This window comes from Staurois parvus, unplaced genomic scaffold (assembly GCF_062004578.1).
Source record: "Staurois parvus isolate SC_StPar_1 unplaced genomic scaffold, SC_StPar_1.0 ptg000961l, whole genome shotgun sequence".
NCBI lineage: Eukaryota > Metazoa > Chordata > Amphibia > Anura > Ranidae > Staurois > Staurois parvus.
The window spans coordinates 947,580-973,437 of NW_028318757.1; the positions used below are offsets into that span (position 1 = coordinate 947,580).

Here is a 25,858-nt window from a genome sequence, read left to right on the forward strand (position 1 = left end):
GGGGGTGATGCGTGCATGTTTCAGAGGGGAGGGGAAAGTGCCGGAGGAGAGGGAGAGATTAAAGATGTGGGTGAGGGAGCGTAGGATGGAGGGGGAGGGAGGTCGTAGGAGTTGTGAGGGGATAGAGTCGAGGGGGCAGGTGGTGAGGCGGGCATCAGAGAGAATCTTGGAGACTTCCTCGATGGTAGTAAGGTCAAAGGTGTGAAGTGTTGGGGGGGCTTCAGTTTGAGGAATGAAGGGTGGGGTGGAAGTGGAGGTCAGAGCAGTGGTGGGGCCAAGGGAGAGGGGTGATGAGGGGGTAGCTGAGTGAGGGGGAACGGTGTTGGAGGGAGTTTGAGCAGTGACGAGGGAGAGGGGGGATGAGGGGGTAGCTGTGTGAGAGGGGACAGGTTGAGAGGGCGTGTGAGTTGCGGCGATGTCCTTGCAAATTGTGTCAATCTTGTTTTTGAAGTGATTGGCAATCTCAAGGGCAGTGAGTGAGGTGCTGGGTGGAGGTGGGGGTGGCGAGAGTAGAGAGTTGAAGGTGGAGAAGAGTCGGCGAGGATTGGAGGAGAGGGCCTTGATGAGGGTCAGGAAGTAGGCTTGTTTGGCTGCGTGGAGGGAGGAGGTGTAGGTGTGGAAGGCAGATTTGTAGCGGGTGAAGGTTTGTTGCGATTTGGTTTTGCGCCATAGTCGCTTCAGGGCACGACTTTGTTGTTTGAGGGTTTTGGTGTGATCAATCTGCCAGGGCTGGAGCGGTCGGGGTCTGATGTTGCGTGTGGTTAAAGGCGCTAGTGAGTCAAGGGCTGTTGACAGCGCGTTGTTGGACTGTTATGTGATCTACTCATACATAAGCTTCACATAACTTATTCTTTTACAACTTTCAACATAAAGACAATGATCACCAACAATAATTGAGACTATACTTATCAACACACTATTGTTAACTAATTAACTATATGAAATAATTATCTAACTATATTATGGATTAGACATGATTTTCTTTAGAAAAAACATATTCTTTCTTAACTTCTTATAGCATTCCGATCGCTATTCTGAGATGGGAAGCCCATGACCTACTGACCTCTTAGCCATGAATATACCATGGTTCATCTTGAACACCTGTTTTTCAAAGCCATTCACACACGCAAGGTTTAAATTACACTAGCTCAGTGACTTTCCAATGTTACTAGGTTAGTCAGAGATATTAAAGAATACAGACGTCTGTTTTAGCTGAATTATTCTACAATATTCCACCTAAATATAATTTATCATATACTATTATATATACATTCATACTTCATTCATGGCCCAACTATACATGCTCTGAATCAGTTGTTCCAGATGCACCATTTTCCATAACCAGGTCAGTTAAGTCAGAGGTAACCTTCCTTCTAATAATACCTGACATGATTTTTTCACCTTCTTTCATTTGTTTCTTAATCAATTTGTAAAATTGTTTCATTCTAATCATAATACAGATTCAAAATAAAATACATAAAATCATAATAATAAATATAATAATGGGTGTAATAATATATTTCCAACAGCTGCTGTTACTGAGGTTTTTCCCCATATTGATGCAGTATTTTTACCACCATGAACGACCTGAAAATTCAGACCAATCATGTTCTATCCCTAATAGATTTCCTTGTTCATGCTTATATTATTACTGCTTTCTGAAGTTCTTCAGACAAAGCAATTAATAATCCCTTATCCTTTTGTATGATTTCTGCCCATTCCTTCCATGGAAACTCGTCTACTTGAGATATATTATATTGCATAGGTAGAACACTCATATTTTTCATAAGCATATTAGTTAAATTTACTCTAATTCCATTTAAACTAATTCCTGTAAGATCTCCTTCTATACAACACAAGCCTCGACTCAGGATATCTGTATGTGTGCTGGAAAGGAAGAAAGCTTTAACTGTTTCAGTGTCTGTCATGACTTGAAAACAGACCTTCCTTTTTCCTACAAGAGTGACTAGGTCAAATGAAGTTTTTACTTTTTCTATTCTTGCTATACATAATGAATGATTATGGAAACAAGAGTGAAAAATGCCTTTGTCCTGATTAGGCAAACATATTACTTTTGATTGAAAATGTAAACAAGAAGATAAATCTAGTTGTTCTGGTTCAGATGTATTAGTATCCAAAGCAAAATCTGCAAACTGTAGTTGATAATATAACAACTGAGTATTACCAACTGGCAATCCTAAGACTGTAATTGGAACTAACATTTGTTCTTTCCCAGCTATGGGAATCATTGAGATACCATAACATTCATGTTGATTACATCCTACCCACTTATTTACCCATAAATCTATATGATTTTTTACAAATATATATTCATTAGGTAAACTTTGCAAAAGACTTAGAGGAGTAATTCCACTTTGGAATGCTTGTGCAATTATTTTAAAATTTGTAGAATACTCTGTATTTCTAGACATGTTCTGGCTATGTGGGAATGTTGCTCTCTGTCCATTAAATTCAAAGTAACATCTTGTAAGTGGACTACAGTTGGGCCTTCTAGCTGTCTTCATTAACATTTTCTAATATTTGATTTAAATTTCTTTGAACTTTAATATTTTTACTTCTCACTAAGCCTGCTGTTTCCAGATTAGACTTTAATGTATTAATATCCATACTATTGGTAATACGTCCAATAGTACCAACTCTTCCTAGAATTCCTTCTACGATACCTCGTTTATTCCTATTATTTTTATTATTAGTTCCAAACCATTTATCCATACCCAATTCCATATTAATTAAATATTCTTGACATTGAGGATATTTTGATGAAATTTTCCATTCAGAAACATTACATTTCCAAAGTATAATCACAAAATGTCCTTCTCTTAAGAGATGCCTGGGTTGGAAATTATTAATTTGAAATGGACTAGAAGGAATACATTTTTCATCAGCACACTTAATTTTCTCAGGAGGTGAAATTATAACATTTGCAGTATCACATTTCATTGGATTATTTTCTAATGATATGCAACATTCATATATACCTGTGTCATTAAGATTTGGACTACTGTGTTGATAAATAAAGTTATTATTAGTCCAATCTATATTTCCAAGATTACTCTTACGAATTATATTAGTAGAGCTATGGAAAAGACTACCCAAAAATTCACCATTTCTTTTCCACGTTAATAGGGAATTTTGAGGTAAGTATATTTGTGTAGTACATATCAAATTTAAATCATCCTTTCCTTCAATAATTTTAAGGGCTTGAGGAGATACTTTTATATCTGGAATAATCAAGTCCACAATCGAAATAGCCACTCTCACTTTAACGTGAGTTGAACCTCGTTATTTGAAAATCCCATACTCTAATTACATCTCCTTCTTTATCTCCTGTAATCTTTAAGTGTTCAGGATCCATAAACTGTAAATAATAATGGGTCAAAAACCAAATATCTGTTTTGGATCCTCCTACAGAAGAAGAACCTACTCTATCTCTAGTCACATCACCAGTCCAAATTGTAGACTCATTTTCTTTTAAAACTATGGACCAGAATCCCATCTCAGTCAAATTACATTCATATGTACCAGTTTTATCATTATGTACATATGATCCTTGCATTTTTGTAAACTTTGTTTTAGATTCTATTCTAGCTTGTATTTCAATAGAGTTACTATGAAGAAAATACAATTGCATACAACAAGTAGCTCCATGACCTATACAAGCAAGTCCATACAAGTCTACGGATGTCAATGGCACTGTATCTTGGAAAATGTCTCGTTTCTGGATAAAGGCAATTCTCTTTTATGTAGGGTCTCAGACTTGTTCTTCTCAGCTGGGCTGGAAAAAGTAATTTAAGTTTTTAGAAATAAAAATGTCATTAATGAGAAAAGGAGTCCCGTGATGAAAAATTTTTGCCCTTTAATGTTCTTTCTTTCTTTCCGATTTTTTGATGTGGTCAGTATTTCATTTTGGAGTTTGATGTTCCTCCATGTTATCAGATGTCATTTCTGCAAAAGAAATGCAGTATCATTATCTTGGCATAAACAACTTGCATTGATCAGTGTGAACCCATAATTTTGTTGTCCCTGTGTATTTTTAACAGAATTGAGAGGTCTTTGGACTTGTATCATTACACCTAGTGTGTCCAAAATTTCAAAAAGTACCTTCCCAAGCTTTTCTTAAAGGTTTTAATCATGACTTGTCCACCTTTCTTAAATTTTGAGGAGTGTGGAGGGATCATTTTCTGCATGAGAGTAGCTGCATGTGGCAAAATGGCATTCAGATTGTCTTGCAACATCTGTAACTATTTGTTTTTTTCAATTGCTTCTTTCTGCGGAGTAGCCAAAAAAGGTTCATGTGGGAACACAAGCAGCATTTTTCTACCTGTCATCAGTTCAAATGGACTGTACTGTGTAGATGAAGATGTTGTACTTCTGATACTCATCAGAACAAAAAGGTACGGCATCTACCCATGTATGTCCTTTGTCTAACAACATTTTAGCAATTCTAGATTTGATAGTTCTGTTCATTCTTTCCATAATACCTGCAGATTGCGGATGGTATGGAACATGAAATCTTTGCTGGATTCCCAAAATTTTACACATTGCCTGTATTACTTTACCTGTAAAATGAGCTCCACGATCTGAACTGATGTCTATTGGGATCCCCCAAGTTGAAAAAACATGATTTATTAATATTCTTGCAGTTGTTAGTGCATCGTCTGTGCGTACAGGTAAAATTTCAACCCATTTTGAGAAAACGTCAAAAACTATGAGAGTATAAAATGAAAATGAATGGTGCAGCACTAACTACAAAAGTGAATAAAAATGAATAAAAATAAATGTGTATCCATATAATCATAAAGTGCTAATAAATCAACAAACCAAAAATATACATAAAGTGCTAATCAGAACCGTGATATAAAGTGGACAATACTAGTGTATGGGTCACCTTAGTGACCTAAAAATAGTGATAAACACACACAATATATAATGCAATAAACTGGTGTTAAGTGTCCTTGGTAATAATCAAAAAACCTTTTAAAGCAAGTACTAATAAGTCCATAAAGTAACAAGTGCTGATAAAACATGATAAAACACCATGCAATGTGTTAAACATGAACATTTTGTGCAAGTGCCGGCAGACTTTAAATCCACTCCAGCTGCAGTGCCTCCTCACCTCCTTCCAGTGAGTAATAAAAACATCCACAAAAATGCCACAAAGCCACCAGGCAGACCAACCATGTGGCAGCATCAGACCATGTGCAAGACCTTGGTTGGTCTGCCTGGTAGCTTTGTGGATCTTTTTTTAATTCTCACTGGGATTTTGAGTAATATACCCTACAGAGTATCCTTATAAAAGGCAGAGGAGGAAGCATTTGGAGGCTGAACAGGAGACCATTTATGATCCTTGGCTTTCTGGAGAGGTATTAGCCGGAGATATAAAGGATCCAGAGTGATCCTGAATACTTGTTGGGCCCTTTTGGGTCACAGGAAGGAGGTGAGGAGGCACTGCAGCTGGAGTGGATTTAAAGTGTGCGGCACTTGCACGAAGTGTTCACGTTTAACACATTGCATGGTGTTTTATCACGTTTTATCAGCACTTGTTACTTTATGGACTTATTAGTACTTGCTTTAAAAGGTTTTTTGATCACTATTTTTAGGTCACTAAGGTGACCCATACACTAGTGTTGTCCACTTTATATCACGGTTCTGATTAGCACTTTATTGTTATATGTATATTTTTGGTTTGTTGATTTATTAGCACTTTATGATTATATGGATACACATTTATTTTTATTCATTTTTATAAACTTTTGTAGTTCTGATTAGTATTATTATTAGGTGTTGGCTGCTATTGGTTAGGATATTTCCGTATCAGCGCAGGAGGATTTTTAGTTTTTCTTTTCAACTATGAGAGCATATTTGAATCTGTTTTTTCCTGTTGGAAGTGGTCCTATATATTCAAGTTGTAATGTGGACCATGGACCATTAGCTGGAGGAGTTCTCTGTAAAGGAGGTTTCTGTCCTTTTGGCCTGGGGTTCACTTGAGCACAAATAAGACAAGATTGAATTACATGGTCTGCAGTTTCATCCATTTTTTCCCAGAAAAATTTCTCTTTGAGAACCTCTAGCAATCTCTGCTTACCTACATGGCCTAAACTTTCATGATTGTATTTTGTGAAGTCCACTTGTAAATTTTTAGGTATAACAGGACACAGAACCCCGTTAGAGTCATGAAACAAAATCCTGTTTTAAAAAACAAAGGAAGATTTTGAATCAACCTGAGAAGCAGAAAGGGACGGATCCTTTTTCTGTTCTTCTGCAAATGAGGGGATCTGTGTATCTTTCTTTCTGACTGTGTTTACTGAAACTGATTTAGATGGAGTCTCTGACTGTTCATGAACAGCTGCTTCTTTTGCCAATGTGTCAGCTGTCATATTACCTATGCTCAGTTCATCATTGTCTTTCCTATGCGCTGGTACTTTAACAATTGCATAGGAACAAGGGTTTTTTTCTGCTAGTGCAAACATTGATTCCAGTACTTCTCTGTGTGCTAAAGCTTTGTTTAAAGCATCTACAAAACCTCGCCTTTTCCAAATTGGAAGATAATCAGTAAGAGAACGCACAACATAGGAACTGTCACTATAAATCACTAGTGGACCTTGGTTCTCTTCTTTGTCTACAGTTATCACTGTCTCAATGGCTATCAGTTCTGCTTTTTGTGCTGAAAAGTGTCCTGGAAGTCTGTGTTGTATGGCATATCCTCTCTTTGGAAACCAGATTGCATAACTTGAAAAATACTCCCCTGAGACACAGTATCGTGAACCATCCACAAACACAGGTTCATCAGTCTTCTCTGCGAAACAGAGGAGAGTAAGTGTCTTGGACTTCACATGAACACTCATGTTCTGATCCACTATATTCCATCTATTCAGGGAGTACATATTTGGCATTATGTTCAACCTGGATCTGTTTGGGTGATAAAGCCAACAACCATTGTGAAAATCTTTTATTGGAAACACCTGTGATGTTTTTTTCAAGGAGAAATTTCAGGGTGGAATGAGGTGTTCATAAGATAATTTTGTTAAATCCTACAATGTGTTCAGTTGCTTTTACTGCATAGTGAACTCCTACCAACTGTTTAACACGTGTCAAAACCTTTCTCAACAGGTGTTAAAAGCCTAGAGAAATATGCTAGGATCCTCCAATTTCCTCCTTGTAGTTGAAGCAACACCAAAGAAATAGCAGTTTTAGATGTATGCACCTGCAAAGCAAACGGTGCTTGCTTTTCTACTGTAGTTAGGGCTGGTGCTGTCTGCAAGTCGTTTTTCAAAGATTCAAAGGCCTTTTGCTGAACTTCTGTCCAAGGACCAAAACCATTTTCCTCATTATTCTTTAGAAGTTCATAGAGGTTTTGCTTTATCAGCAAATGACTCAATGAACTCTCTAGAAAAATTCACTAATCCTAGGAATTGTCTTAGTGCTTTGAATATTGTTGGTACAGGAAGTGCAGCAACAGCATTAACCCTTTCTTGCAGAGGTTGGCGTTTACCCGGACTGATCTGAATACCGAGAAACTTGACCTCGCGTTTCATGAGCTGAACCTTACAAGTATTTAGCTTGAGACCTGCATCTTGCAGCAGATCAAATAATTCTGCCAAAAGGGTTAAATGTTCATACTCATTTTCTGTTGACAACAAGATATTGTCCACATATTGTAGGATACAATCTGGCCTAGAAAATTTGGATAGGACTTCCAAAAAAGCTTGATGAAATACGCTAGGACTCAAATGTAGGCCTTCCGGAAGACGGGTGAAGGTATACTGAACATTTTCAAAGCAGAAGGCAAATTTATATTGACAGCTTTTAGATAAAGAGATTGAGAAAAATCCATTTGCAATGTCAATCACAGAGAACACTTTTGCATCAATTGGGACATTATATCAGGTGTATCTGCCACTATTGGAGCACAACTCAAGGTATATTTATTCAGCATTCTGAGATTTAACAGAACCCTGAATGATTTAGGGTCATCACGTTTAGGTACTACCCATAATGGATTGTTTGCTACATAATTTGTTTTCCTGATAATACCTTGTTGCAAAAGTTCCTGTATGACTATTGATACTGGTTCAATAGATTCTGGTGGCAATTTGTATTGCTTCTGTGGGGGCAGATCCTTGCCTTGCATGTCTACTTCTATGTCTTTAAATAAACCTGCTTAATTTTTGCCTTGGCTCCAAAGATTTTTGTATGATTTGACCAATTGTTCTAATTGTTGATTATCACCACTATCTGGCCATTTATGGTCTGCAGCAATCACTTCTGTTAAACAGATGCTGCCGACCTCACAATCTGCTGGGTCAATTACCACAGGCTTACGATTAATGCAACCTTTCCATACAATGCCATTACCAAGGTCAATTATCCAACCTCTTTGTTGAAGGATCTGTCCCAATAATGTTCTCTGCACCTTGACAATACCATATATCATTCTTCAGTATCCAAATAATCAGGGATTTCAAATGAAACATTTTTACACGTTGAAGCTTTCGAGTTGCCTGATCCGTTAAATCCAACAACCGTACATACTGCTGCATCTGTCAAAAGAGGTAATCTTACACCGGTAATAGAGATTTCAGAACCTGTATCAATTAGAAATGTAAGCTTTTGTCCATTCAATTTTGCTTTAATGTAAGAGCGTCCACATTTATCTAGACATATTGGTGTTACATATTCTAGATAATGAGACTTTATTTCCCTTTTATTGTCTAGTCACGGAGTAGGCAATAATGGAGCTGAATTAACAATGGTTGACTGCAAGTTCTTTTCAGTCATACCGCTGCTGACTGATAACTCTCTGATTTGTTTTATCAGAGGAGCATAAGGAGAAGATTGAGTTTCTTTCAGGAGCAGATGGTTCAAGAGAAATAAGTCCATTTTCTTTACCTAAATGTCTTGAATCCTTCATCTGCATATCCTTTAAGAATTTTTTACACTTCCATTTTAAATGTCCTGGTTTTTGACAGTAGTAACAAGTTATTGGCTCTCTCTGTCTGACTTGCTTGTACCTGTCATTTTTACTAAGAGCAGTCATTCCTGTCTTGACTGTAGTTTGACCGTTCCTATTTAAAGTGTCATTTTGAACTAGAGCTATCTTAGACTTGAGATAGTTCTGTTTCATTTGTCTTCTGATTTTATCAATGAATGAACAAGCATCTATGATCAAATTTTTATCTTGTACAATGGCCAAAGAAGTTGGATCAAGATATTTTAATTTTTTTTACAAATGCTTTTATCATACCTGTATCGTTTTCATCATCTACGCCCAAGACCATTTTGTATGCCGTTGTGAATTTAATTTTAAATTCATAAGGGTCCTCTCTAACTGAAGTCTTTAATGAGTCTAGTACTTCTAAAGAAGGTACTTCCTCACCAGTGCTACATAACAATTGTCGTAATCTGTCTGATGCGTCACTATGTATCTCTTGTCCGTCATCGTCAATAACAGGTGATTTCACAAGTCGTCGAGCAAAATGTGCAGGTATCCATAAATAATCGATACGGTTACGCTGTTCGTCAGTCAGGTGATAACTATCTGTGTAAGACTCGAAGATATCCACATTATAAAAAGCATCGGCCTTTGAGTCATACACTCGGATGTCTTTTAAAATTTTAATCAATTGATCATGTATTTGTAATTTTAATTTAGCTGCACTGTCTAGTAGTTTTTCTTTCTGACTTCTGTTTCGTCATCTGCGTCATTTTCCCCCATTTCAGGAATGCAGGAAGCTTGAGGCTTTGACTTTTTAGAATCAGTCTTTTTGTCACCTTTTGTTATTACAGCAACCTGTTTACTGTCATTCTGTAGTCTTAACAACAGATTTGTTTTAGAGTCAATTTGCTCCTTAAGGTTCTCTATGTAATTACAAAAACAGTTTGGACAATTGAGAGAATCTTGGACAAATTTTCATGCATTGCTGTATTCTGTACAGTATTACATTCTGTCTGCTTTATTGTACAAACACTTTTAGCAGGTAAGTCAATATTCAAAATAATTTTGTTGAATATTCTTATCAACTTTAAGTATTAGATATCTTTTTATGCTGTTTGTTTACAGTAAATTTAGATTTATCTATCTGAACATTGGCCTGTAAACATTCATTGTACATGTACTGCCATAAACCACCATCATCAGGATATAAAGAAAAATCCTTAAACTCTAACTTGCTTTCTATAGCTAGTTTATCAATAAATTCCATGACTTTTACTCACCGTAATCAGATGATTTTCTTGTTTGCAGCCGGCTCAGTCACTGGACCTCTCGTCCACGTCTGACGAAACACAAACGCCTTCTCTTCTAGGTTCTTTTTTCACCGTGTCTTTTCCAAGACTTGACCAGTCTGTGCTTTCTCCCCCTTATCAAGGAATGGAAAACCAGAGAAAAACTGTGGCAGAGGCTGGCTTAGCCAAAATGTTAAATATCGAGACACTTATATTATTTAAGTGTCTTTCTTAGGCGTTTGAGGTAAAGTGTTCTAGTGCCAGGCTGATTTAAAACAGTGTGACTTTTATTTAATTCACACTTGGCAACAACATAAAATGAATACAAAAGATAAAATAAAATACAGAGTAAAATATAACAAAAGTTTTAGCTTATGGAAAAGAAATAAGCTTTGAAAAATATCTAGCTTCTTGCCTGTGCTAAGAAAAGTGTTTCAGTCTTGGCAGGGAAGACAACAGTTGTATCAAGGTTTTGTAGGCCTTAAGAAAACAAAAGTGTCAGTATGTGTCAGCTGCAGAATGTATCGATATGTGTGTGTGTGTGTGTGTGTGTGTGTGTGTGTGTGTGTGTGTGAGCTCCGCTATATGTCTAAGGCACATCTTATATAAGTTTTAAAAGACCAAAAAAGAGCCACTAAACAGTTATTTCCTAACTCAGTGTGAGCTAAATATGTAAGAGCCTTTTTGTAAATCTTCTGTACTTGTAATTAGTGTGACGTTTTCTTCGACAGAAATACATGATACTGTTACAATGGACTGTTATGTGATCTACACATACATAAACTTTACATAACTTATTCTTTTACAACTTTCAACATAAAGACAATGATCACCAACAATAATTGAGACTATACTTATCACACACTATTGTTAACTAATTAATTAACTATATGAAATAATTATCTAACTATATTATGGATTAGACATGATTTTCTTTAGAAAATACATATTCTTTCTTAGCTTCTTATAGCATTCCGATCGCTATTCTGAAATGGGAAGCCTATGACCTACTGACCTCTTAGCCATGAATATACCATGGTTCATCTTGAACACCTGTTTTTCAAAGCCACACACGCAAGGTTTAAATTACACTAGCTCAGTGACTTTCCAATGTTACTAGGTTAGTCAGAGATATTAAAGAATACAGACATCTTTTAGCTGAATTAATTATTCTACACAAGCAAAGTGCCCATAACGTGGCACTCCGTGTATTCAGCCTTGTTACTTGTGAATGGAAACAAAGTTGCCCACCGCATTCCAGAGTGCGTTCCAATGGGAGGAAGTGACGGCAGCGGAAGTTGCTTCTTCAAATCGACGTGTTTCAATCTATTTTTATGCTAATACCTGCTTTACTGCCTGTGGAGGAGAGGAGGAATTCTGATACAGCCCCTGTAGAGATATACTGTTACCATTAGCAACACTGTTTAAATCCTGTCATGTAACATCAATTACCACTGGCAACGCTACATACACCCCCCCCCCCCCCGGAAGGATTATTGGAGTCATTACTACGCAGCACACTGGGATAGTCCCAAGCAAAGCGCATAAAACCATCCTAGAGATAGGTGGTCACAGGATTACGGTGAGTGCAAATCCATGTGCGGCACAGTGGAGCACCTGTCACTTTATAACACAGTTCACAATCAAGCATATAGCACTTTTTGCACCTTATTCTCACAAACTGAGACTAAATAACATTATCAATATAATATGTGTATTGAATATCATAATCATATATATTTTATTGCAAGTTTATTGTATGCGCGGTCCATATGGTATGTATTCGTTTTTTTGTGCGACTTCACATATTAGGACTGCTGCTTAAACACGATTTGTATTATATTGTATTCATAAGCGCAGCAATATTTTCTTAATTTATCTTTATGTAATTTAATTTTCTGACTGTTATGCTTTATTATGACTCTGTATGATGTATTGTTTTGTATGTCTTTGTGTTATCACCTTTTTTGACAAAGAAAATTTGTACTTTAATACTTCTAGTACCTTCTAAGCCCTTAAAGTCCCACTGTCAGGAGGTCTCTCCTTTTTCCAATTGTTATATTGTGGATGTTGGCTTACAATCAGGAATTTTTCCCTTTTCTTGATTTGGACATATGTTACTCTCTCCTTTGTGTAATATTTTTATTATAACTATACCACGAGTACTTTGTTCAACTGTATTTTACACCTACAGGTTGTGTGTACAAATAATCTTACAAGAGAACTTTAGGAGATTAAACTTGCAGAGATAATAACTTTTGTTTTATTTTTTATCTAGAATAAAAAAAAAAAAAATCTTAAAACAAAGCGCTTACCACACAGCTAGCATAGCCAATTCCTCCAAGACGTGGGCATATGTAATTCCACACACCAATGCTACCTCTACGAATTCTTTGTCCCACAGCCAGCTCCAGGAAGAAGAGAGGGATGCCAATCAAAATGAGCAGAATCAGGTATGGTACCATATAGGCTCCTAGAGGACAAACAATTGATTCATCATTCTACAGGCATATTTGCAAAGCCAAATAAAGTTAAGCAATAGCTATCTATTCTGGTGTTGTATTAGGACAAAAACTATTATATTTAAAAGCATTTGATATGCCCAAGCCTTTTTGGGGGGTTTGTCCATAAAGACTCTACAGTTCAACTTGCTTCTATTGCCTGCCAGAATATATTTAATCCTTTGTCTTGAAAGGCTTTACTTGTCATCTTAATAGAAAGGGTATGAAAGAAATATAGGCTTTTCAGGCAGGGATGTAATTTGTTTAATAGACTATATTCTACCTAGACAAGGAATTTGCACCTTAGACATTTCCTTTAACAATTATGACCGTAGGCAGGTAAAAATCACCTGGTTGCGTCCAGGATGGCAGATACATTTGTCCGAGATTTAGGCTCTATGTGGATTTGTTCCACTAGGCTGAAGAGCTGAGCCCTTCAGCAGTGAGGTAATGAGCCCAGCTGAAGGTAGTGGGCTCATTAGAGCCTGTATAACACATCCCAGCCTGCTTAGGGAGCTGCTCCATCCCGGAACCAGTTCTTAGACTGAGTAGACTGGGGAGCATCATACCTATATGTGCGGTGAGACAAACGCTAGCCTCAAATTAACAGGGAGATAGGGACTGGGTATATATATATATGTATAATTTTTTTTTTTTAACACAAACACCCTAGTGAATAAAATGGTGGGTGCTGCAATTTTTTATGTCACATAGTACTCGTGCAGCGTTTTTTTTTTCCAAACACAATTTTAAAAAAACGAAAAAAAAACCTCTTACTTTTAAATGCACAAACACAAAATATTGGCCAAATATTTGGTAAAATATAAAAGATGATGGTATGCCGAGTAAATAGATACCAAACATGACATGCTTTAAAACTGTGCATGCCCCGTGCAATGGCGACAAACTGCATACGTTTTTAATATCAATAGGCAACATTTTAAAAGCCTTTACAAGCTACCATTTTAGATTTACAGAGGAGGTCTAGTATTAGAATTACTGCCCTTGATCTGACGTTCGTGGCATGGTGCAACCGCTGTTTCCATACTGGCACAGGGTCAACGCTCACGAACACAGATGCACGCGTGAGCAGGGGGTGAGGGTACTTTTTTTTTAAAGTTATTTAGATTTGTTATTATTTTTACACTATCCTTCAATTTTTTTTTTTGGATCACTTTTAACCACTTGCCTACCAGGCACTTATACCCCCTTCCTTACCAGGCCAATTTTCAGCTTTCAGCGCTGCCGCACTTTGATTGACAATTGCGCGGTCATGCAACATTGTACCCATATGAAATTTTGATCATTTTTTTCTCACAAATAGAGCTTTCTTTTGGTGGTATTTAATCGCCACTGGGCGCTTTACTTTTTGCGCTATAAATTAAAAAATGTGCAAAAAATTTGAAAAAAAAAAAAAAGTTTATTTGTTTCTTTTATAAAATTTTTCAAACAGGTATTTTTTCTCCTTCACTGATTTGCGTTGATGAGGCGGCACTGATGGGCACTGATAGGCGGCACTGATGGGCACTGATAGGCAGCACTAAAGGGCACTGATAGGCAGTACTAATGAGGTGGCACGGATAGGCGGCACTGATAGACAGCACTAATTAGGGGTCACGGATAGGCGGCACTGATATGCAGCACTGATAGGCGGCACTGATAGGTGACACTGATGATGGGTACTGATAGACGGCACTGACTGGCATCACTTCTAGGCACTGACTGGCGGCACTGACTGGCACAACCCCTGGGCACTGTCTCATCAGGTAGGGTTGGTGCCTCATTTACCACATGATTCCATTGTGGGGAGGGATTGCCCTCTAGAGGATTTACCCCCCCTTAATGACCAGGCCTCTTTTTGCTACTCGGCGCTGCACTAATTCAACTGATGATTGCACGGTCATGCAATGCTGTAACCAAATGAAATTTATGTCATTTTTTTCACACAAATAGAGCTTTCTTTTGGTGGTATTTGATCACCTGTGCGCTTATTTTTGGTGCTATAAACAAAAAAAAGTTGAGGAAAGAATTTTTTTAAAAAAATTCTAAGAAATTTTCTCATTTCGGTCATAAAAAATATCCAAAAAAACCTAAAATTTAGCCATAAATTTAGGCCAAAATGTATTCTGCTACATGTTTTTGGTTAAAAAAATCCCAATGAGTGTATATTTATTGCTTTGTGTGAAAATTATAGCATCTACAAACTATGGTATAGATAATGGAATTTACACAGCTTTTAATTTCTGACTGCCCCTCACATTTCTTGAGGTGCTAAAATACCAGGATAGTACAAACACCCCCAAATGACCCCTTTTCGGAAAGTAGACACCTTAAGCTATCTGCTGAGAGGCATATTGAGTCCATGGAAGTTTTATTTTTTTTTCCACAAGTTTCTGGAAAATGACAAACATTTGTTTTTTATTTACACAAAGTTGTCATTTAAACTATATATTTCTCACACAAACCATGGGTATATGTGGAATTACATCCCAAAATACATTCGGCTACTTCTACCGAGTATGGGGGTACCACATGTGTGAGACTTTTTGGGAGCCTAGCCACATACAGGAGCCTGAAATCCAATGACCACTTTGAAAGCCTGAAGGAGCGTAACTTCCTCATTTCACTTCCTCACTACCTATCACAGTTTTGAAGACCCTGGAATGCCAGGATGGCATCAAGCCCCCCCAAATGACCATTTTTTGGAAAGTAGTCACCCCAAGAAATTTAAGAGGCATGGTGAATATTTTGCAGATCTAATTTTTTCTCACAAGGTTTTGAAATATAAAAAAAGAAATATTGAATATTCTTGAATATTGAAGAATTGAATATTCTTCAATTTTCAAAAACTTGTGGCAACAAATGAGATCTGCAAAATACTCACCATGCTTCTTTTCAAATTCCTTGGAATGTCTACTTTCCAAAAAGCGGTCATTTAGGGGGTTTGGTGCTATCCTGGCATTTCAGGGCCTCTGAAACTGTGATAGTGTCAAGGTCCTACCTTTTCCCAGAGGTTATGTTACTCCATGTGCTGGCATCCATCTTGGATTTCTGCTGAGCATGGTGGGAATCTTTTATGCCTTCAGGTCTCTGAGGTCCATCCCCCAGAGGGGTGTGGCTGATTACATATAAGCCTGTGGTCCGCACATGCTCTTTGCACTTGTGTCTTGTGTCTTTGTGTTGCTATAACTCTGTTCTGACTCTCGTGACTCTCCTGGAATCTGACTCGGCTTGTGACTCGACTATTCTTTGTGTTCTCCTTTGATCTGACCCTCTGTTGCTGAACCCGGCTCGTGACCTGTGATTCTTGTCTGCTGTCCTGTACCTTTTTGTCCCGTTGTTGTCGACCCGGCTTGCCTGACTACTCTATTGTCTTTTCCACCAGCTACACGCCATTGGCGGCGGCCATTACCGCAAATGAGGTGTCTCGAGGGTTCCTGGCTGCGTCAAGCCCATCCCAACCATCAGGGGCCCTGCTGAAGGGCAGCCTGGGACTTAGACTCCGCGCCCTGAGGGACTTCGGTCTGTGGGTGGTGGTTGTCGTCAGCCAGTGCGTTACATTGTTATTAGGCCTGCCTGTCCATTCCTCAGCTCCTGCCCTGACAGATAGGTAGTCAGAAAGTATAATGAAGAAATAAAGTCCTTTAAAAGCCTGATGGTGCTTATTGGATTTTGGGGTCCTGTACTTGGCTAGACTGCCAAAACGTCTCACAGAGGGTACTCCCATACTCGGGAGAAGTAGCAGAATGTATCTTGGGGAGTAATTCCACATATAACCATGGCGTGTGTGAGCAATAAATCATTTAAGTGACAATTTTGTGTAAAAAAAAAAAAAAAATTGTCATTTTCCAAAAAACTTGTGGTAAAATAAAATAGTTTGGGGTATCTTCTTTCCAAAAAGGGGTTGCTTTGGGGGGTGGGGGCATTTTATTCCCAGCATTAGAAGTTTATGCCACAAAAAAAATCTGTATTTTTTGCTAGGAAATTAATTTAAACCCCAAACATATATATATATATATATATATATATATATATATATATATATATATATGTATAATTTTTTTTTTTTAACACAAACACCCTAGTGAATAAAATGGTGGGTGCTGCAATTTTTTATGTCACATAGTACTCGTGCAGCGTTTTTTTTTTCCAAACACAATTTTAAAAAAACGAAAAAAAAACCTCTTACTTTTAAATGCACAAACACAAAATATTGGCCAAATATTTGGTAAAATATAAAAGATGATGGTATGCCGAGTAAATAGATACCAAACATGACATGCTTTAAAACTGTGCATGCCCCGTGCAATGGCGACAAACTGCATACGTTTTTAATATCAATAGGCAACATTTTAAAAGCCTTTACAAGCTACCATTTTAGATTTACAGAGGAGGTCTAGTATTAGAATTACTGCCCTTGATCTGACGTTCGTGGCATGGTGCAACCGCTGTTTCCATACTGGCACAGGGTCAACGCTCACGAACACAGATGCACGCGTGAGCAGGGGGTGAGGGTACTTTTTTTTTTAAAGTTATTTAGATTTGTTATTATTTTTACACTATCCTTCAATTTTTTTTTTTGGATCACTTTTAACCACTTGCCTACCAGGCACTTATACCCCCTTCCTTACCAGGCCAATTTTCAGCTTTCAGCGCTGCCGCACTTTGATTGACAATTGCGCGGTCATGCAACATTGTACCCATATGAAATTTTGATCATTTTTTTCTCACAAATAGAGCTTTCTTTTGGTGGTATTTAATCGCCACTGGGCACTTTACTTTTTGCGCTATAAATTAAAAAATGTGCAAAAAATTTGAAAAAAAAAAAAAAAAGTTTATTTGTTTCTTTTATAAAATTTTTCAAACAGGTATTTTTTCTCCTTCACTGATTTGCGTTGATGAGGCGGCACTGATGGGCACTGATAGGCGGCACTGATGGGCACTGATAGGCAGCACTAAAGGGCACTGATAGGCAGTACTAATGAGGTGGCACGGATAGGCGGCACTGATAGACAGCACTAATTAGGGGTCACGGATAGGCGGCACTGATATGCAGCACTGATAGGCGGCACTGATAGGTGACACTGATGATGGGTACTGATAGACGGCACTGACTGGCATCACTTCTGGGCACTGACTGGCGGCACTGACTGGCACAACCCCTGGGCACTGACTGGTGGCACTGACTGGCAGCACTGCTGGGCTGCACTGGTGGGTGGCACTGGTGGGCAGCACTGGTGGGTGGGCACAGGTGGGTGGCACTGGTGGGCACAGGTGGGTGGCACTGGTGGGTGGGCACAGGTGGGTGGCACTGCTGGGCACATGTAGGTGGCACTTCTGGGCACAGGTAGGTGGCACTGCAGAGTGGCACAGGTGGGGGCACTGCTGGGCACAGGTGGGGGCACTGCTGGGCACAGCTGGGCACAGGTGGGGGCACTGCTGGGAACGGGTGGGCGGGGCTAGTGGGCGCACTGCTGGGCGGAACTTGCGGGTGTCACTGCTGGGCACCGATCATCAGGGCACTGATCATCAGTGCCCTGATGATCGGTGCCGATCCCCGCTCTGACAACTGCCGGTTCTCGGCAGTACTTTCCTCACGATCTGACAGCGTGAGGAAAGTGCAGCCGAGAACCGGCACTTGCATTTCCCTGTGATCAGCATGTCATTGGACACCGCTGATCACGTGGTAAAAGGCCGGTGGGATCGGCCTTTCACCACATCACGTGATCAGCTGTGTCCGTAGGACACAGCGATCACGGAGATCGCCGGGTGCGCGCCCCCTGGGGCGCGCAGGAGAACGTGTTCTGGGAGGACGTCATATGACGTCCACTCAGAACTGGCCGGCCGCGGTGAAGCCGTCATTCGGCTATGCGCGGTCGGCAAGAAGTTAATGCTATCACAGGGAATGCAAGTATCCTCTATAACTTCAATGGGCATTGTCATTCTTTTTTGAGGAATCTGGGGTCTATCAGACTCTATAGATCTCTCCTCTGCCCTTACATTATCTAATCAAACCAAGATTGGTGTGATCAGATGCTTTCCCAATTTACAAATGGTGCGGTTTATATCCTGTGAAACTGAAGTAATGAAATGCTCGTAGCTTCCGATTTCTTAGGCTATAGAGATGATTGGCACCATTCTGGTCTCCAATCAGCTCTATGGTCAGCTGGCAGAAACACCAGCTGCATTCTCAGGTTGCCCCGATGGCACAGGACTGCCCAAGAAGGCCATGGGGGAGGGAGGCATAGTCTCCCGCTGCTTGTAAAAGCAATCTTGCAGCTAGTTAGCCACTAGGATTGCCTTTACATGAAAGCCGATCACCGGCTGAAAAAAATGATACTAGGATGATGCCTGCAGCTGTAGGCATCATCCTGGTATAACCAAAGTCCCATGACGTACCAGTACCTCAGTTTATGAATTTAATTCGTTCTGCAGGACATTTTGTATAGCAAAAATTTGTAAACCGAAACACTGTTTTCCATAGGAATGCATTGAAAACCAATTAATCCATTTCGAAGATCAGAAAAACAGTAAACTCTACTAAAATACCGCATGAGTTATTTTATTAACTGAATGTAAAAGAATTGCTGGCAATTAAATTTTTTTTGGAATTGCCGGCAATTTTTACACTCAGGTGTCAGTTTTTAAATGTAATTTAAATTTTTCTTCACTATACAGTAGCACAGAAATTCAGCTGTCACTTTCCCCCTCCAGCTAAAAGTTTTTTAGTTTATTTCCTCAAGTTAAAAGAAACAATGTTTACTTTCAGTTTCTTAGATACAAAATATCCTTTAGTTCCAGGCAAAGTAACAGCTAATGTTGTGAGCTATAGTGAAGAAAAAAAAAAAAGACGGCAATTGTATTTAAAAATCAGCACTGACATACACTTCGTATTGTGAAAAAAAATTGTAAAAACTTCATAAACCGAGGCAATATTTTCAATGGATTTTCATTCGTAAACCGAAAATTACGTTAACAGAGGTATTACTGTATATGCTATTTTTTTTTGTATGCAGCCTGTGGACTGAATGGAAAAAAAAAAGAGAAGAAATCTCTGCCAGAAAAAGTGTGTTGTATGCCCACCATTAGAATATACAGCCCTGCATCCACCCACTTGTAATGGTGGGCACACATTACATCACACAGTGCCACATGCACCAGTTCCAAGATTGTACAAATGTATAAATAGTGGCATGCTTGAATAAAAATTGTCCCAAATCTAAGTATTATCCCATATGGAAAAAGGATGAAACTAAGTTCCAAACTATCTTGCCACTGCTCCCCATGTAGTCGGTCCATCTGGGGGGCTCCATCTTTTCCCTCGTAAATCCGAAACTTATAAGTATAGCCTGTTGTCTTCTTACAGGCCTTCTACATCTTGACCCCATATCTGGCACGCTTGCTGGGGAGAAATTGTTTGAATGCAAGGCGGCCAGAAAAATTAATGAGGGGCTCAACACAGATTTTTGCTAGGAGACATTGTAGGCATGTCTCCAGCTTCCAGTTGTGTCCCACAGTGTGCTGGAGTTAAGTGACTGCGCACGGTCCTGGGGGGTTTGATGATTTCGTGTGCGCACTTAGGTAGCTACATGAACACCAGGCGGGAGTAGGCGTAGAAGCCTACATCATGTGACCTGGAAGGGAGGAAACCAGTGGCCAGAGTCATGGGAACCATGAGGCCAGCATCGGCTTGGTCAGTGGGCGGGCTGAACCTACATTGATGTGTAGGAGCCGGCGACATGTAAGAGGTACGAGCCTATAAAGTATTAGCTGGGAGGTGAAGAAAAAAAAGAAAAAAAAGGAGAGAAAAAAAAAAGAGGAAAAATTGGAAAAAAAATTCTAAGAAGAAAATATAAATGAAAAATAAAATAACAAATTAGTAATAAAAAAAAAAAAACACACAGGAGAAAAATAAAGATTAAAAATTTAAATAAAATGAAGTGAAAGTCAGCTCACATACTCCTACCTAAAGAGGAGAGTGTTGTGATGTGAGAGAAAAAGGAAAAAAAAAAAAGAAGACAGACCAAGTGTATACAAAAGTTATGTACAAATTCGATCCAGAGTAGCTGTTGCAACCAAACCAGTATGTCTCCAGTGTTTAACACCGGAGGAGCAAATTATCTCGGTCACCTCTTGCACAGCTGACATGGCCTTCCCCCCCAATTCGTGTACCCGAGGAACAGACAGGTTGCTCGCGACCTGCATAGCCAGTCTGAAAATTACAGAGCAAGAAAAATACCCAGGGGTTTCTGGATCAGAAACCAGCCAACAATTGGACGCCACAAACGTGAGTTTTGTGAGAAGTGGTGTGATGTCTCTATCCAGAATTCACTGAACGATGTTACTGGTCATTGAGGAAGTCAAGGTCCAACTGTGTCAAGTGAAACGTGAACTGGCAGGTCTTGAATTACCCACACAGGAAGGAGAGAGACAGACCTCAGTATTGCAAGAGATTGACAATGAGATCGCTACATTCAGTGCATCCAGAAAGTATTCACAGCGCTTTACTTTTGCCACATTGTTCTGTTACAGCCCTATTCCAAAATGGATTAAAAATTAATTTTTGTTTGTAGAATTTTGAGGAAAAAAATGTTTGAGTTGATTGTAGCCGTATTAGTGCATTTGCGACAGAAACAATTGAGTACTGTCCGTGATACTTTTTTTATTTGCACGAACATACAATTTTGAGGACAAGCTTTCGGGGAATGTCCCCTTCTTCAAGGTCTAAGCAGTACTACTCCCAAAGTTAGCAGAATGTTAGAACAGATGTGTATCTTATCCAGTGAAGAAAATGCAGCAAAGGATCTTATGTTGGCGAAACAGGACAGAAGTTGCAAACAAGGATGAATTTGCACAGACATACCATCAAGGAACATAAAGAAGATGACCTCTGCACACCTGTAGGACACCATTTCGCACAACCAGGCCACACAATGGGAGACCTCAATGTTTTAGTACTTAAAGGAAATTTCAAATCCAGTCAAAAGAAAAACTTTTGAACTAAGAATGATAATTCTATTTGACACAAGAGATAAGGGCCTTAATTTGGACATGGGATTCCTCAATCATTATCCAACATTTTTATGACTATTAGCTGTAGCTTGATTCCCTCTGTGTGAGTGTAGTATCCCCCCCCCCCTCCCCCCTCGCTTTAACTTCATCTTATCTCTTTTTTTTCTTTCATCTCTTCTAACATTCTGCTAACTTTGTGAGTAGTACTGCTTAGACCTCGAAGAAGGGGGGACATTCCCCGAAAGCGTGTCCTCAAAATTGTATGTTAGTGCAAATAAAAAAAGTATCACGGACAGTACTCAATTGTTTCTGTCGCAAATGCACTAATACGGCTACAATCAACTCAAACATTTTTTTCCTCAAAATTCTACAAACAATACCCCAAAATGACAACATGAAAAGTTTGTTTTGAAATCTTTGCAATTTATTAAAAATAAAAAACGAAAAAAAAAAAAATTAAACACATGTACAGTGGGGATCGAAAGTTTGGGCACCCCAGCTAAAAATTTGTATTAATGTGCATAAAGAAGCCAAGGAAAGATGGAAAAATCTCCAAAAGGCATCAAATTACAGATTAGACATTCTTATAATATGTCAACAAAAGTTAGATTTTATTTCCATCATTTACACTTTCAAAATAACAGAAAACAAAAAAATGGCATCTGCAAAAGTTTGGGCACCCTGCAGAATTTATAGCATGCACTGCCCCCTTTGCCAAGCTGAGACCTGCCAGTGTCATGGACTGTTCTCAATCATCATCTGGGAAGACCAGGTGATGTCAATCTCAAAGGTTTTAAATGCCCAGACTCATCTGACCTTGCCCCAACAATCAGCACCATGGGTTCTTCTAAGCAGTTGTCTAGAAAACTGAAACTGAAAATAGTTGACGCTCACAAAGCTGGAGAAGGCTGTAAGAAGATAGCAAAGTGGAAGTTAAAGCAAGATCTGGAAGACCAAGAAAAATATCAGAAAGAACAGCTCGCGGGATTGTGAGAAAAACAATTCAAAACTCACGTTTGACTGCACGATCCCTCCAGAAAGATCTGGCAGACACTGGAGTTGTGGTACACTATTCCACTATAAAGAGATACTTGTACAAATATGGTCTTCATGGAAGAGTCATCAGAAGAAAACCTCTTCTACGTCTTCACCACAAAAATCATCGTTTGAACTTTGCAAATGAATATATAGACAAGCCTGATGCATTTTGGAAACAAGTTCTGTGGACCGATGAGGTTAAAATTGAACTTTTTGGCCGGAATGAGCAAAGGTACATTTGGAGAAGAAGGGGCACAGAATTTAATGAAAAGAACCTCTGTCCAACTGTTAAGCATGGGGTTGGATCAATCATGCTTTGGGGTTGTGTTGCAGCCAGTGGCACAGGGAACATCTCACGAGTAGAAGGAAAAATGGATTCAATAAAATTTCAGCAAATTTTGGATGGTAAGTGGATGCCATCTGTGAAAAAGCTGAAGTTAAAGAGAGGATGGCTTCTACAAATGGATAATGATCCTAAACACTCCTCGAAATCCACGGGGGATTACATCAAGAGGCGTAAACTGAAGGTTTTGCCATGGCCTTCACAATCTCCTGACCTCAACATAATTGAAACTCTATGGATAGACCTTAAAAGAGCAGTGCGTGACAGACAGCCCAGAAATCTCAAAGAACTGGAAGACTTTTGTAAGGAAGAATGGGCAAAGATACCTCAAACAAGAATTGAAAGGCTCTTGGATGGCTGCAAAAAGCGTTTACAAGCTGTGATACTTGCCAAAGGGGGCAGTACAAGATATTAACTCTGCAGGGTGCCCAAACTTTTGCAGACTCCATTTTTTTGTTTTCTGTTATTTTGAAAGTGTAAATGATGGAAATAAAATCTAACTTTTGTTGACATATTATAAGAATGTCTAATCTGTAATTTGATGCCCTTTGGAGACTTTTCCATCTTTCCTTGGCTTCTTTATGTACAGTTGCAAGAAAAAGTATGTGAACCCCTTGGGATTACGTGGAGTTTTGCATGAATTGGGCATAAAATGTGCTCTGAACGGCATCTAAGTCACAACAATAGAAGAACACAGTCTGCTGAACATAATACTACACAAATATTAGATGTTGCCATGGTTTAATTGCACATAACATGTAAACATTCACAGTGCAGGGAGGAAAAAGTATGTGAAGCCCTAGCTTAATGACTTCTCCCAGAGATAATTGGAGCCAGGAGTGAGCCAACTTTGACTCCAATCAGTGTGATGATATTGGATGTGTTGCTGACAGCTGTCCTGCCCTTAAAAAACACACCTGTTTTGGGTTTACTGGTTTCAAGAAGCACTGTCTGATGTGAACCATGCCTCGCAGAAAAGAGCTATCAGAAGACCTACGATCAAGAATTGTTGACTTGCATGAAGCTGGAAAGGGTTACAAAAGTATCTCCAAAAGCCTTGATGTTCATGTGTCCACGGTAAGACAGACTGTCTACAAATGGAGAAAGTTTAGCACTGTTGCTACTCTCCCTAGGCGTGGTCGTCCTGTAAAAATGACTGCAAGAGCACAGCGCAAAATGCTGCATGAGGTAAAGAAGAATCCCAGAGTGTCGGCTAAAGACCTACAGAAATCTCTGGCACATACTAACATTTTTGTTGACACATCTACAATAAGGAAAACATTAAACAAGAATGGAGTACATGGGAGGACACCACGGAGGAAGCCATTGCTGTCCAAAAAGAATATTGCAGTACGTTTTAAGTATGCAAAAGAGCACCTGGATGTTCCACAGCACTACTGGCAAAATATACTGTGGACAGATGAAACCAAGATTGAGTTGTTTGGGAAGAACACACAACACTATGTGTGGAGAAAAAAAGGCACAGCACACCAACATCAAAACCTCATCCCCACTGTAAAACATGGCGGAGGGAGCATCATGGTTTGGGGCTGCTTTGCTGCCTCAGGGCCTGGATGGATTGTTGTCATTGATGGGAAAATGAATTCCAGAGTTTATCAAGACATTTTGCAGGAAAACATACGACCATCTGTCCGCCAACTGAAGCTCTGCAGAGGATGGGTGAGGCAACAGGACAATGACCCAAAGCATACAAGTAATTCAACAAACCAATGGCTGCAACAGCACAGAATACGCCTTCTGGAGTGGCCCAGTCAGAGTCCTGACCTCAACCCCATTGAAATGCTGTGGCATGACCTTAAGAGAGCGATTCACACCAGACATCCCAAGAATATTGCTACACTGAAACAGTTTTGTGAAGAGGAGTGGTCCAAAATTACTCCAGATCGTTGTGCAGGTCTGATCTGCAACTACAGGAAACGTTTGGTTGAGGTTATTGCTGCCAAAGGAGGGTCAACCAGTTATTAAGTCCAAAGGTTCACATACTTTTTCCTCCCTGCACTGTGAATGTTTACATGTAATGTGCAATTAAACCATGGCAACATCTAATGTTTGTGTAGTATTATGTTCAGCAGACAGTGTTCTTCTATTGTTGTGACTTAGATGACGTTCAGAGCACATTTTATGCCCAATTCATGCAAAACTCCACGTAATCCCAAGGGGTTCACATACTTTTTCTTGCAACTGTACATTAATACAAATTTTTAGCTGGGGTGCCCAAACTTTCGATCCCCACTGTACATAAATATTCACAGCCTTTGCTCAATACTTTGTTGAAGCACTTTTAGCACCAATTACAGCCTCAAGTCATTTTGAGAATGATGGCACACCTATTTTTGGGCAATTTCTTCCATTCTTCTTTGCTTTACCTCTCAAACTTCATCAGGTTGGATGGGGAGCATCGGTGCACAGTCATTTTCAGATCTCTCCAGAGATGTTCAAATCGGATTCAAGTCTGGGTTCTGGCTGGGCCACTCCAGGACATTCACAGAGTTGGCCCGTAGCCACTCCTTTATGTGAGCTGTGTGCTTAGGGTTGTTGCCCTGTTGAAAGATGAACAGTTGCCCCAGTCTAAGGTCCCGAGCGCTCTGGAACAGGTTTTCATCAAGGATGTCTCTGTACACATTGCTGCACTCATCTTTCCTTCAATCCTGACTTGTCTTCCAGTTCCTCCCGCTGAAAAACATCCCCACAGCATGAT

General features: G+C 39.2%; 1 protein-coding gene across 2 annotated transcripts in view; it reads right to left on the bottom strand.

Moving 5' to 3' along the window:
* SLC6A17 (solute carrier family 6 member 17) overlaps nt 1-25,858 on the bottom strand; it is a 450,753-nt gene that overhangs the window by 333,607 nt on the left and 91,288 nt on the right. For both annotated transcript variants that reach the window (XM_089657075.1, XM_089657076.1), the window contains exon 3: nt 12,561-12,718. In XM_089657075.1, the coding sequence (XP_089513201.1) occupies nt 12,561-12,718 (158 nt within the window). The remainder of the gene's footprint in view (nt 1-12,560; nt 12,719-25,858) is intronic.